General features: G+C 38.2%; 2 protein-coding genes across 3 annotated transcripts in view; one reads left to right on the top strand and one right to left on the bottom strand.

Annotated features, from left to right (window-relative positions):
• SCAI (suppressor of cancer cell invasion) overlaps nt 1-14,572 on the bottom strand; it is a 181,408-nt gene that overhangs the window by 39,072 nt on the left and 127,764 nt on the right. For both annotated transcript variants that reach the window (XR_010343277.1, XM_064378032.1), the window contains exons 8-13: nt 12,624-12,722; nt 12,013-12,165; nt 5,469-5,570; nt 5,117-5,218; nt 3,963-4,041; nt 1,707-1,806 (exon numbers count right to left, since the gene is read on the bottom strand). Coding sequence is in view for 1 of the 2 variants with exons in the window: in XM_064378032.1 (XP_064234102.1) it covers nt 1,707-1,806; nt 3,963-4,041; nt 5,117-5,218; nt 5,469-5,570; nt 12,013-12,165; nt 12,624-12,722 (635 nt within the window). In the remaining variant the exon portion in view is untranslated. The remainder of the gene's footprint in view (nt 1-1,706; nt 1,807-3,962; nt 4,042-5,116; nt 5,219-5,468; nt 5,571-12,012; nt 12,166-12,623; nt 12,723-14,572) is intronic.
• Nucleotides 13,624-14,112, top strand: LOC105721208 (prefoldin subunit 5). The gene has a single exon (XM_012458150.3). The coding sequence runs from the start codon at nt 13,624-13,626 to the stop codon at nt 14,044-14,046; it is 423 nt and encodes a 140-aa protein (XP_012313573.2). The 3' UTR covers nt 14,047-14,112.

The following is a 14,572-nucleotide window of genomic DNA, read 5'->3' as shown; positions in this document are numbered from 1 at the left end:
GTGGCTCATGCCTGTAATCCTAGCACTTTGGGAGGCCGAGGCAGGTGGTTCACCTGAGGTCAGGAGTCTGAGACCAGACTGGCCAACATGGAGAAACCCCGTCTCTACGAAAAATATAAAACTTTGCTGGGCGTGGTGGTGGCCACCTGTAATCCCAGCTACTTTGGAGGCTGAGGCAGGAGAATCGCTTCAACCTGAGAGACGGAGCTTGTAGTAAGCCAAGATCATGCCACTGCACTCCAGCCTGGGTGACAGAGCAAGACTCCATCTTAAAAAAAAATTTCAATACTAGAGGATGGAAAGGATAGAGGAAGGGAGGGATAGGGAAGAGATTTGTTAAAGAATACAAAATTATAGCTAGATTCTAGTGTTCTATACCACTGTAGGATGACTATAGTTAATAACATATGTATAGTTTTTATTTTCTCTTTTTTGTTTTTTTGACATGGAGTCTCACTCTGTCACCCAGGCCAGAGCACAATCTCAGCTTACTGCAACCTCGACCTCATGGGTTCAAGTGATTCTTCCGCCTCAGCCTCCTGAGTAGCTAGGACCACAGGCATGAGCCACCATGCCTGGCTAATTCTGTATTTTTAGTAGAGATGGGGTTTCATGTTGGCCAGGCTGGTCTCCAACTCCTGACCTCAAATGATCCACCCATCTCGGCCTCCCAAAGTGCTGGGATTACAGACATTGAGTCACCACTCCCAGCCTATATTATATAGTTTTAAATAGCTAGAAGAAAGACATTAAATGTTCCCAACAGAAAGAATGAATGTTTGAGATAATGAGTAGGCTAATTACTCAGATCTGATTAGTATACATTATAAGTATAGAAACATCATTATGTATCCCATGAATATGTACAATGATTATATTTCAATTAAAAAAAAATTTCTTTTTTTAAGACGGAGTTTTGCTCTTGTTGCCCAGGCTGGAGTGCAGGCGCAATCTCAGCTCACCAAAACCTCCGCCTCCTGGGTTCAAGCAATTACCCTACCTCAGCCTCCCGAGTAGCTGGGGTTACAGCCATGCGCCACCACACCTGGATAATTTTTTGTATTTTTAGTATAGACAGGGTTTCTCCATGTTCGTCAGGCTGGTCTCAAAGTCCGACTTCAGGTGATCTGCCCACCTTGGCTTCCCAAAGGGTTGGGATTACAGGTGTGAGCCACCATGCTTGTCCCAAAAAAATAACATTAAAAAAATATTTGGGCCAAACACAGTGGCTCATGCCTGTAATCCTAGTACTTTGGGATGCTGAGGTAGGAGGATCACTTAAGGCTAGGAAATCAAGACTAACCTGAGTGACAGAGCAAGACTCTCTCTCTAAAGAAAAAAGATTTTTTTTAAGTTTATATTGATGTTACATGTATCATGTCCTGACATATTTATTTATGTATATATTTATTGTCTCCAACTAGAATGCCATTTTGTTCACTGACATATCTCTAGTGACTAGTGTGTCATATAATACTCAATAAAATATTTGTCCAATGAATATCAACCAAAAATTCTAATTTCCTAGGATAGACAGAGCCTGAATTATTGCTGGAATCCAAGTAAGTGTTTCCAGTCTGTCCCTAAATCTTAGTCTAAGGGAATCATTCTAGTACTAGAAAAAACTCCCCATTTTACTTAATATGTTTTCTATATATAGACAGAGGTATAATTTTTAGAATAAGAGGAGACACCAGAATACATACCAGTGCATTTCCTTGTGGGACTGATTTCGTTTGTGGATGGCATCTCCATTAATAATATCCCGGTTACTATTAGTAAGTACACCTCCAAAATCATAAGGACCTATAAAAACAAAGGGAAGAATCCTAGACTTCAGTTGAAGACTAACACTGACCTAATATTCTAATACAAAAGTACTATGTGAATCCCTTATTGATACAAGGGAAGAGAATTAAACAACATTTAAATTATTTTAAAATTTAACATTTTAATTTAATGGAGTATTTAAATTACTTTAGTATGTTGTCAGTTTCAACATTTTAAAAAATCATTAATTATTCAGCAGTTCTTCAAACAGAACATAATGAGAATCAAAACAAGAATCTATGGAATCATTATTCTAAGTAATAAAAGAAATGGAGATCTGGGACATTCAAAATGACCTTTACATTTCAAGCACACTTACAATCTCAGGTTTAACAATATTATTTTAAAAGGAAGTTGGTCAGACTTGGTTGCTCATGGCTGTAATCCCAGCACTTTGGGAGGTTGAGGCACGAGGATTACATGAGGCCAGGAGTTCCAGACCAGCCTGGGCAATACAGTGAGACCATGTCTCTACAAAAACATTTTAAAAATTAGCCAAGCATGGTGGCAGGTGCCTATATTCTCAGCTACTCAGGAGGCTGAGGTGGGAGGATCACTTTAGCCAGGGAGTTTGAGGCAGCAGTGAGCTATGATCATACCACTGCACTCTAACCTGAACTACAGAGTGAGACTCTGTCTCAGAAAAAAAAGAAGTTGCAGAATAATCTTTTTTTTTTTTAAGAATTAAATCTTAATCTCCTAAGTAAATATAATTTTTTTTTTTTTTTTTTTAAAGATGGGATTTCACCATGATGGCCAGGCTGGTCTTGAACTCCTGACCTCAGGTGATCCACCCACCTCGGCCTCCCAAAGTGCTAGGATTATAGGCATGAGCCACCGCACCCGGCCTAAATGTAATTTTAAATGGGCCAGTAACTGTAAAATTTAGGAAAACATTTGAATAGAATTTGAAAACTGTCATTCACAAAAACTTCACCTTTAAGAATGTATTGCCAGATTTCAGCATGCAAAACCTCCATTATTATCACTATCATACGAAGCACTTTAGTTCTGGTTCTGAAGTTAGCCTTTTCCCACTAAATTTGTATGAATTAGCTAAACTCTTGTCTAAATGAAATAGCAACTGTGGGATGTTCAGATAATCTCTCTCAAAGGACCATTCAGTTATTACCTATCATACTTTGAAAAAAGTTAAAAAGTCATTATGTTAAGCAGAGACCCAGAAAACTTGATTTAACAGTATATTAGACATAAAGATAAATATAAGTATTAACTTTATTATTACAAAACTAAAGTAGTTTAAGATTTTACATTACTTTTAATGTTGTATTATATTTCAGTTCTTAAAAAAAATTCACTGCAATGAAAAGACTAAAGAGATTTGTTTTGTTTTCATTTTAACATTTTAAGAGAATCTATACGTCATGCAAGGAAGATGGCAAGGACATGCATTTATAAAGGAATGCAAATTTCAACAAACAAATGAAGAGGAAAATGTTAAGAATGTTAAGAATTTTTTTTTTGTTTTGGTCCAGACAAAGATTTAATTATCTTATTTACATCCAAGTTACTTATCTATTCTGACCAATTTCTGGACTCATATGTTCTGGACAGTTTTTTAAGTTTTTATTCTGAAACAGCATCCCGATATTCTACAGATTAAATCCATAAAACAAAATAAAGGACAGAAAACAAAATCATGACAAGGGCTTGAACTTTCACAGTTACGAAAATACACTGATTTCTACAAAGACTTTCAGCCATCATGTAGCCATTGACCGGATTCCCCAGTGCACTGAAAGCTCAGAAAAATTCAAAGATGTGAAATAGATAATTAGGCTTGGTTATTCCATCATCTTTTTCAACTTCAAAACATCAAACTCCTTATGTATATCTAAATGTATTTACATATTATGCTTTTGATAAATTTGATAGTGAAGCATGCATTTAATATATGAATTTTCTGATGATTTATGGGCTTTGACAAACAACATTTCAGAAAGTATGACAGACTGGGGTATCTACAAAATTGCCAATCAACAAGACCAGGTTTCAAATTTGGAAGTCTGTCTAGAAAGCTTGAGATGGTCTGTGGGCTATGGGCCATCGTCTTGTAGAAAATAAAGAGAATTCAAGCCCTGCTCACAACAGGGAGCATTCCTTTATTGTACCTTCACTATCAGAACGACCTGTGGGGAAAACGCCAGTGGCCGACAGGTAAATCAGAAGCACACTATTGGCAGGCAGCTCCTGAAATTAAAGAAAATCACATACACAAAACAACAAACAGGGATAAACAACATGGTTTTATATAAAGTTCATGACATTTTGAAGTTGTGGGATAAATTAGAACACACTGCTGCCTTTTCCAAGAGAAAAGACACTCTTCTCGGTTCAGACTTTAAAACTATATACACAGCAGAGATTCATTATTAATCTATAATTATCAACAAAAGTTGCGAAGACATTCTCTGCTTCAAAAACCCATTATTTAGAGAATATTCTCCAAAAAGTTGAATGGAGAAGTAAAGATCCTGACTATATGGCTAAAAGACAAAGTCCCTGCTGTGGCTTTCTCTACATAGACTTTGGGAAGAATTCTCCTATTTCTCATAGTTATGTCAGATGATCTAAATGTTTCAAGAGCTCCGTGAGTATAAAAGAGGCCTAGGCACTCTGCTTTCATTTTTCATTTCTGCATTGTTACACATGAAATCGTTAAGCAATAAAAAACTGGAGGAAGGAAAACCACTATTCTCATTAATTAATGATGGGCACAATCACAACATCACAATAAATTTTCATTCCAAAAACAGCTATTTCACAGCTTACCAGGAGTCAAAAAAAAAAATGAAACAAAACAAAAATAACTACTATCAGGATTGTTATCCTAAAGGCAATTTTTAATTTTTATATTTTACTTAAACCCTTAAATATTTTTTTTAAAGAGTGACTCTGGCCGGGCGCGGTGGCTCAAGCCTGTAATCCCAGCACTTTGGGAGGCCGAGGCGGGTGGATCACGAGTCAAGAGATCGAGACCATCCTGGTCAACATGGTGAAACCCCGTCTCTACTAAAAATACAAAAAATTAGCTGGGCACAGTGGTGCGTGCCTGTAATCCCAGCTACTCAGGAGGCTGAGGCAGGAGAATTGCCTGAACCCAGGAGGCGGAGGTTGCGGTGAGCCGAGATCGCGCCATTGCACTCCAGCCTGGGTAATGAGCGAAACTCCGTCTCAAAAAAAAAAAAAAAAAAAAAGAGTGACTCTTAGATTCTACTTAGGGCACACTTTCACCTTATAGTAAAAAGTACTGGATCACACATACCTTAAAAGATGCTGCTAAGAAGGTATACAGTTGGCTGAAGGTTGGTTTGTAGAGCAGATACTTGTGAGGGTTTTCTCGTCTAGTAGGCTTGTCAGCTGATTCCTAAATTTACACACAGAAAACATTATATATATATCCTGCATTTGACTAATGAATTATCAATGCTCTTATCAAGTATCAAGTAAGTCTTATTTTGACTCAGGCTTACTGTGATTATGCTTATCTATTTCTCCAAGTCTCATCAAAATTATTTATTAAAGTTTGTAGCATTTATTGAATAATCAGCTGCATTCTGTGAGGAGAGAAGCAGCCAGAGGGTCACCAAACTTGCAAAAGTAAAAGAGAAAATTACCTGCATTCCTGGTTTATTCATCTGGGAAGCTAAATTCATTGGCTCCCTTTCCAGAGCTTGTAACATCCGGAACATATCAACAGTTAGTTCACTGAACTTAACCTGCAAGAAAAGAAAAAACCCACAACCTAGCCTTAATGCAACACACAGATTTTGAAGTCTTTTATCACATTACTAGTTTTGACTTTCACAAGTACTTCAGAGCTTTGGGTACCTTTTTCTCTAATATTTCATTATGAAAATTTTCAAGCGATGGAGAGATTGGAAGAATTCTATAGGGATATCCACATGTTCATTATCTAGATCCTATAATGAGCATTTTTTATATTTGCTTTATCACATACCTCTCCAGCCATATACATGTCTACTGATCAATAAACTTCCTCAGGTTTTTTTTTTCAGTAGTTATGAAAGCACAGGGGCGCTGAGCATAGTGGCTCACGCCTATAATTCCAGCTCTTTGGGACGCCAAGACAGATGGATCACCTGAGGTCTCAAGACCAGCCTGGCCAACATGGTAAAACCCATCTCTACTAAAAATACAAAAATCGGCCGGGCCTGGTGGCGGATGCCTGTAATCCCAGCTACGCAGGAGGCTAAGGTAGGATAATCGCTTAAACCTGGGAGGCAGAGGTTGCAGTAAGCTGACATCACACCATTGCACTCCAGCCTGGATGACAGCGAGACTCCATCTCAAAAAAAAAAACAGAGGCACAGATAGTATATTAGGTTCTACAAACATGCTAACTTCCACAGACTGGTGGATGAATTCACACGTGTAGGTAGTATGCTATGTGAGGGGCAAGTTTTTCACTAACACCACAAGGATCTCCAGCCCAAATTCTTTTTTTTTCTTCTTTCCTTTTGAGACAGAGTCTTGCTCTGATGCCCAGGCTGCAGTGCAGTAGCACAATCTCAAATCACTGCAACATCTGCCTCCCGTGTTCAAGCAATCCTCCTGCCTCAGCCTCTGGAGTAGCTGGGATTATAGATGTGTGCCATCATGCCTGGCTAATTTTTGTATTTTTAGTAGAGACGGGGTTTTGCCATGTTGGCCAGGCCGGTGTCAAACTCCTAACCTCAAGTCATCCACCCGCCTCAGCCTCCCAAAGTGCTGGGATTATAGGTGTAAGCCACCATGCCCGGCCTTCCAGCCCAAATTCTACACACAGAAGTTTGATAGTAATCCTTGCTACATGAAGGGAAAAAGAGCTAACTTTTGGCAAATTAGCTATGCTGAAATACAACTGTGATCCATATTTTATAGTAATTTCTTCTGTATATTTTAGCCCTATACAATATTTAAGTCTGTATCTTTTTTTTTATTCAGACAGTCCAATTAATGTCAAGTTTAAGTCTGTATCTTTTTCCAATTTTAATAGTACTTATATAGAGCTTCAGGAACGCAGATGATTAAACAGATGAGACTTTTTTTAAAGTACCTATTTCTATCAAATAAAAAAGAAGGAATTATTTAGTTAAGGTGAGAATAAGTTTATGAAATTACTAACTATACTTTCAAACATTTAACTCATTTAATGTGTGTGTGTGTGTGTGTGTGTGTGTGTGTGTCCACTGGCTCCATAATCACCACCACCTCTTTACTTGAAGATAATATCATTACTCACTTAGATTACTAAAACAATTTCCTAACTGCTCTGCCTCTCCCATTCTGGCTCCAATCTGTTTTCCTAACTATAACCAAAATGATCATTCCAAAATTCTGGCCTCATCATGTTCTCCCCTTGCATCAAAACTTTTGCTGGTTGTCCAATACACATAGGATACAGACAAATTACTTAGCATTCAATATCAAGCCCTGTTAATACAGCCCTACCTATCTCTCATCTACTAGTAGTCTCCTTTGTTCTCTGGGTTGCAGCCAGTTTAGCCTTCTATTAATATCTCATACTCACCATGGCCCCCCTCGGATTCCAGGCCTTGTCACGTGCTCTTCTTGATGCCTGGTACACTCTGCATTTTACATGGTTAACTTCTACTACCCTTAGTTCTTAGCTCAAACAGTTGTTCTCAGAAAAACTTTCAACAACTTCCCAAACTAGGACAAATCCCTTGATCGTAGACAGTTGAACCATATACTTCTTTTGTCACATTTGTTGATGTGGCTATTTGATATTTATCAAAGTCGTTACTTGATTAATGTTTGTCTTCACAACTAGATTCTAAGCTCCATTAGGGAAGCTTATTGTTTGCGTTTCTTATTTTTTATATTGTTAGTTCTAATCATCCCTAGTGCCCTGTACATAACTGGCACTCAATGAATACTAGCTGCATGAATGAATGACTCTTCTGCTGAACTTTATCTCTCATTACAAGTCATTAATAGATCAGCATCACAAGACTACACTTCAGGGATCACTTCTATAGCTCATTACTAAATTAGCATTATCAAATTCACATTTTCATATAAGGAATCAAAAAGCCATCTCTATAACAAAAAGTTAAAATATAGCTTCTGTTTCCAGTGATATAAAGGTATCCATCAACACTACCTGGTGAAATGCAGAGATAAGCCTGTAAGAGAGTAAGAGATTTCACAAGAGGTGGAGATTAAAGAAGGGGAAGAGGTTTAAGGAGATAAGTGGGCACTAATGCCTTGCTTTCCTATAGTAAGGGTAGCATGGGGCTCCTGGCTAAGAACTGGTTGGCTGGTTGGAAGACTAGCCCTCCCACACATATACCCATGCCCAAATAAAACTGGAAGCACAAAATGATACAGCCTCAGAGGAGTACACTAGAAACAAATCTGCTCCACAGACATAAACATGAAAGAACTCTACCTTAGCCTTTTTTTCTGAGAAGAGATAAAGAAATGTCTCCCCCAAGAATTCATGGCCATATGCTGATTCTCATGTGGTTTGAGAACCTGAATTAACATTATTTGCATGACTCAAAAATCTATAAGCTTTTTCACTTAAAGAGAACAAAAAATGATAGTGCCCCTAAGTTTTGCGGGGAAAAAGCAACACAGATCCTCATTGGAAGAAGGTATCCTCAATTCAGGTCTTATAGAATTCTAGCTGATAGAATTACAACAAAGAAAACTCACAACCCAAAATCATAAAACACATGAAGAAAATAGGCACCTCTGATGCAGTTAACAGAAACAGTAAGAAACTCAAACAGGATGATACAAACATCATACATAACATGCAAAAGTCTAGGTGTGGCGGGTCACGCCTGTAATTTCAGAACTTTGGAAGGCCAAGGTGAGAGGATCAGTCAAGGCCAGGAGCTCGAGATCAGCCTGGCAACATAGTGAGAGTTAGGGATATGCAATATACTGTTGGTAAGGGTCTAAAAAAGGATTCACAAAAAATTAGAAAATACTTTCAACTGAAATAAAATATAAAATATCATAGAAGGAACAGGATTTAAAAAATACAAAATATCAAAATCTGTAGAATGAAATTCAAGTAATGCTTAAAGAGAATTTTACAGTGTTGGATTTTTATTTTATTTATTTTATCATTTAGAGATGGAGTCTTGTTCTGTTGCCCAGGCTGGAGTGCAGTGGTGCGATCTCGGCTCACTGCAACCTCTGCCTCCCGGGTTCAAGCAATTCTCCTGCCTCTGCCTCCCGAGTAGGTAGGATTACAGGTGCATGCCATCATACTTGGCTAATTTTTGTATTTTTAGGAGAGACAATTTTGCCATGTTGGCCAGGCTGGTCTAGAACTCCTGACCCTCAGGCAATCTGCCCTGCTCAGCCTCCCAAAGTACTGGGATTACAGTCGTGAGCCCCCATGCCCAGCCCAGGGATTTTTATATTAGATTAGAAGAGGAAGAAGTTCTAAAGTCAGTTATTTGGCTGGGTGCAGTGACTCACACCTATAATCCCAACACTCTGGGAGGTCGGGGGCAGGGGGATCACCCGGGGTCAGGAGTTCGAGACCAGGCTGGCCAACATTGGCAAAACCCCGTTTCTACTAAAAATACAAAAATTAGCTGAGTGTGGTAGCACATGCCTGTAATCCCAGCTACTCGGGAGGTTGAGGCAGGAGAATCACTTGAACCTGGGAAGCAGAAGTTGCAGTGGGCTGAGATCATGCCACTGCACTCCAGCCTGAGGGACAAAGTGAGACTCTGTCTCAAAAATAAAAATAAAGTCAGTTATCTAAGCAAATTAAATTCAAATTAGGAAGAAGGAAATAAAAATAAGAATCAACGAAAGAGAAAAAATTAGAAAACAAAATCAATTTTTCATTTACTACAATATATTGAGGCTTATTACAATGCCATAATAATGAAGTCAGAAGTATCAGTACAATAGACACACAGACCAAAGGAACAGAATCAGACTCAAATATATTTGAATACCAGATTTATGATAAAAGTGACACTACACTGTGGTAGGAAAAAATGGTCTTTTTAGTAAATGGTGCTAGGTCTACTGGAAATACAGAAAGAAAATTTGACCCATACTTCACACTAAAATAAATCCCAAAGAGATCATAGATCTAAATATGAAAGGTAAAAAGTAAGCAACAATTTCTCAAAATAGGGCACAAAAAAGCTCTTAGAAGAAAGGAAAAGAATCATAAATTGGACTACATTAAAATTAAGGACTTCTGTTCACTGGAATCTCAGTACCTGGAACAGGGTCTGGCATAGAGTAGGCACTAATAAATATTTTAACAGATGTTTGGAAAAAAAGGAGAGAAAGAGAGAGGAGATGTCAGAAGAGAGTAAAAGGCAAGAAAGGAGTAGGGAAAGATAGTTCAGTACATAAATCTGACAAAGGACTTTCACGTAGAATATATTAGAAACTCTTACAGATCAATAAAAAAAATTGGAACTGCTTAGTCATGGAGTGTGCATATATTTAGCTGTACTAGATAATGTCTGCCATTTTTCTAAAGTGAATCTATCAATTTATATTTCTACAAAGTATGAAATAGTCAGTTCTTGTACTACTTGCCAGGATACGCTATTATCAGTTTCTTGGTCTCTTTTGTTTTCAGTCAACCGGGTTAGTGATATCTCAGTTGGTTTTAATTTATATTTTTCTGATTAGAAAAATTTTCTTTGAATTAAAAAAAAAAGTGAGAAAAATACCAAGCCTTCAGATAATATAACTATACAAACCATAAATATGTTTCAAAATTTTTCCATTTAGTATACTCATACACTAGTTTTTAAAATGTTTTAATGTAGACATTTGCAAAATAATGGTTATAAAAGCCAAAAATGGAGAAATACCAGAAAAATGTAACAATAACAAAAATGATTGACAGATGCTAGGATAGGATCCAAAATTAAACTTGTTAAAAACCATATAGAAAAATGTATTTACTGGTGATTTTTTCAACATCCCATAATTTTCAGTAAATTTCATTTCCAGTGTGTTAAATCTCATCATCATGGGGCTATTCTGCCATTAAAAAACATTTGAAATTCACTTTTAACAAATTTACACAAAAACAACCTCTGGCTGGGTGCAGTGGCTCACATTTGTAATCCCAACACTTTTGAGAGGCTGAGACAGGAGGCTCACTTGAGGTCAGGAGTTCAAGACCAACCTGGTCAACATGATACCCTGTCTCTACTAAAAATACAAAAATTAGCCAGATGTGGTGGCATGTGCCTGTAATCCCAGATACTCAGGAGGCTGAGGCGGGAGAATTGCTTGAACCTGGGAGACAAAGGTTGCAGTCAGCCAAGACTGTGCCACTGCACTCCAACCTGGGTGACAGAGCAAGACTCTGTCTCAAAAAATCAAACAAACAAACAAACAAAAAAACCCACCAACTCCTCCTCATACCTTTTTGCTTGATTGGAAAGTAATATATAGACATTTGGAAACTTTATTTATTTATTTTTTTAGTTTTCTTTGAGACAGAGTCTCATTCTGTTGCCCAGGCTGGAGTACAGTGGTATGATCTTGGCTCACTGCAACCTACGCCTCCCAGGTTCAAGCGATTCTCCCACCTCAGCCGCCCCAGTAGCTGGGATTACAGGTACTCGCCATCATGCCCGGCTAATTTTTTTTGTGTTTTTGTAGAGACAGGGTTTCACCATGTTGGCCAGAATGGTCTTGAACTCCTGACCTCAGGTGATCTGCCCGCCTTGGCCGCCCAAAGTGCTGGGATTAAAGGCATGAGCCACGGCACCTGGCCGGAAATTTTTGAAACTTTAGAGTGTTGTAAAAAATAAAATAAAAATCACCTATGATTTGGCTACTCAGAGACAAAACTTACATATTTGTAAAATTTCTTCCTAGTCTTTATCCTATGTGTATACACATAGACATTCTAACATATATGAAATAATTCTGCTTACATGGCTCCATGGCAAGCTTATTTTCATTTACTGTATCAGGAGTATCTTCCTAGGTTATTAAAAATTCTTTCTAAACTATTTAAATATCTGTAATATATTCCACATATGCACAGAGCATAATTTAATCAGCCATTTCCTCACAAGTGGATGTTAGGATATTTATAAGAAAATAATTCTGTGATCATCAATAGCACTATTTTCCATAGTGAATTTTAAGCATAATCCCTTCATAATTCTTTACCTGATTATTACAATTACCAATAATGAGTGCATCAGCCAGAGACAATTGTCCCACAATCATGCCCTGTTCCAGCAATGGGGCTCCTGTTTCAGCAAGGCGATTTGATGTGATAACAATGGTATTATCATCATTTAATACCATTACAGGGTCCGCCTAAAGAAAAAAGCAATAAGAAGTTTAACAAATGGCTAAGACTATCAATATAATAAGTTATTCCTTCTTCTTGACATATAGACACAATGAAAACATAAACTACATGGTCATTTATTTATCGATAATTATGATTTTTCTTTCTTTTTTTTGAGATGTTTCACTCTTGTTGTCCAGGCTGGAGTCCAGTGGATCGATCTCAGCTCAACCTACGCCTCCCAGGTTCAAGTGATTCTCCTGCCTCAGCCTCCTGAGTAGCTGGGATGGTCAGGCGCCCGCCACCACATCCAGTTAATTTTTTTGTATTTTCAGTAGAGACAGGGTTTCACCATATCATCCAGGCTTGTCTCAAACTCCTGACCTCAGGTGATCCGCCCACCTTGGCCTCCCAAAGTGTTGGGATTACAGGGATGAGCCACTATACCTGGCCAATAATTAAGATTTTTCTTATTAAAACTGACCTCAATGAAAGCTGCTACTTCTTGAAGCACCAAGTTCCACTCCACTTGATCTTCAGTATTAAATCGGTGAGTATAATCTTCAATTTCATCTGACAATTCCTGATTTTAAAAATATCACAAAAAAGGTTATTAAAAAACCCATAAAAATACACAGCCATATAGAACCATTTTCTGATAAAACTGACATACTTACAAAATTTGATTATCAATACACAGTCCTGATTATAACCAAAAACAAAGATGAAAACTACATAAATTTTCTTCAAAAGTCACAAACTTCAGAATAATACCCACCAAATGAAGTCTTCACAGAGATCTATTTCCTATCAGTACATCAGTAATAAATTAATTAATGAAAAATCAGAAAAGACAAATTCAAAACTTTAGCATTAAAAAAATAATGAGGCTGGATGCAGTGTCTCACACCCATAATCCCAGCCTTTTGGGAGGTAGAGGTGGGAGGATCATTTGAGGCCAGGATTTCTAGGCCAGCCTAGGCAACATAGTGAGACCCTACCACTACAAAAAATTATATATTTCTAAAAATACTTCCTGACTTCATTTGGATTTATATTATACAGTGTTTTGGAAATATTTTTAATGGTAACTGGGTATAAAGGAAAGTAGAAAAGGAGTACAGAGAGCTACTTCTGGTGGCCTTGTCAAAACTTGCATGTTGAGCTGGGTACGGTGGCTCATGTCTATAATCCCAGCACTTCGGGAGGACGAGGCTGGTGGATTGCTTGAACTCATGAGTACAAGACCAACCTGGGCAACAAGGTGAAACCCTGACTCTACAAAAACACAAAAATTAGCTGGGAGTGGTGGCTTAAGCTTATGATCCTAGCTACTCAGGAAGCTAAGGTAAGAGGATTGCTTGAGCCCGGGAGGCAGAGGTTGCAGTGAGACAAGATTGTGCCACTGCACTCCAGCCTGGGTGACAGAGTAAGACCTTGTCTCAAAACAAACAAACAGCTTTTCGTTAGTCCTTCTTCCCAACATGGAGCAGTCGATTAACATCACAGAGCTGAATCTGCCACATCTAGAAATGCTCAAGAACCAGTTGGACCAGGAAGTGGAGTTCTTGTCCACATCCACTACCCAGCCCAAAGTGGTACAGACCAATTATGTGGAAGCCAAGGACTGTCTGAAGGTGCTGAACAAGAGCAACAAGGGGAAAGAATTACTCGTCCCACTGATGAGTTCCATGTATGTCCCTGGGAAGCTACATGACGTGGAACACGTGCTCATCGATGTGGGAACTGGGTACTATGTAGAGAAGACAGCTGAGGATGCCAAGGACTTCTTCAAGAGGAAGATAGATGTTCTAACTAAGCAGATGGAGAAAATCCAACCAGCTCTCCAAGAGAAGCACGCCATGAAACAGACTGTCATGGAAATCATGAGCCAGAAGATTCAGTAGCTCACAGCCCTGGGGGCAGCTCAGGCTACTGCTAAGGCCTGAGAGTTTTTGCAGAAATGGGGCAGAGGGACACACTTTGGGCATGGCTTCCTGGTGCTGGAAAGTGAAGGGTCTTGTGTTAATGCCAATAAATGTGCCAGTTGGGCAAAACAAACAAACAAACCCCCAAAAACCAATTGGTATGTTGTACTTGAAACAAAATTAAGTATGCCATTAAACGTATTGAGTACAGAGTGCAACCATAATTTAATATGCAATGATTACAGGTATCCTGTGGATCTGAAGACAGTTAACTCTTAATCACCTGAGTTAATGAAGGAGAGACTTGATACAGAAGCTATAAAGTGGGGGGAAAACTAAAATCACTCCCAATACCTTTGTAAAGTGTTATGTGCTTTTTCTTGTCATAATATTTCAATTCTTTTCTCTTAAACTAAGTATTTTTGTTTGTTTGCATTCTAGCCATCCATTGATTAGCTTGGAAATGTAAAACACGTAGAAAGGACAAAAGCAAGGAATCAAGATA

Source organism: Aotus nancymaae, unplaced genomic scaffold, assembly GCF_030222135.1.
Source record: "Aotus nancymaae isolate 86718 unplaced genomic scaffold, 86718_ANA_hifiasm-v0.15.2.pri h1tg000003l, whole genome shotgun sequence".
Classification (NCBI taxonomy): domain Eukaryota; kingdom Metazoa; phylum Chordata; class Mammalia; order Primates; family Aotidae; genus Aotus; species Aotus nancymaae.
The sequence above is the reverse complement of the archived record's forward strand: the minus strand, read 5'-3'. Positions and strand labels throughout refer to the sequence as shown.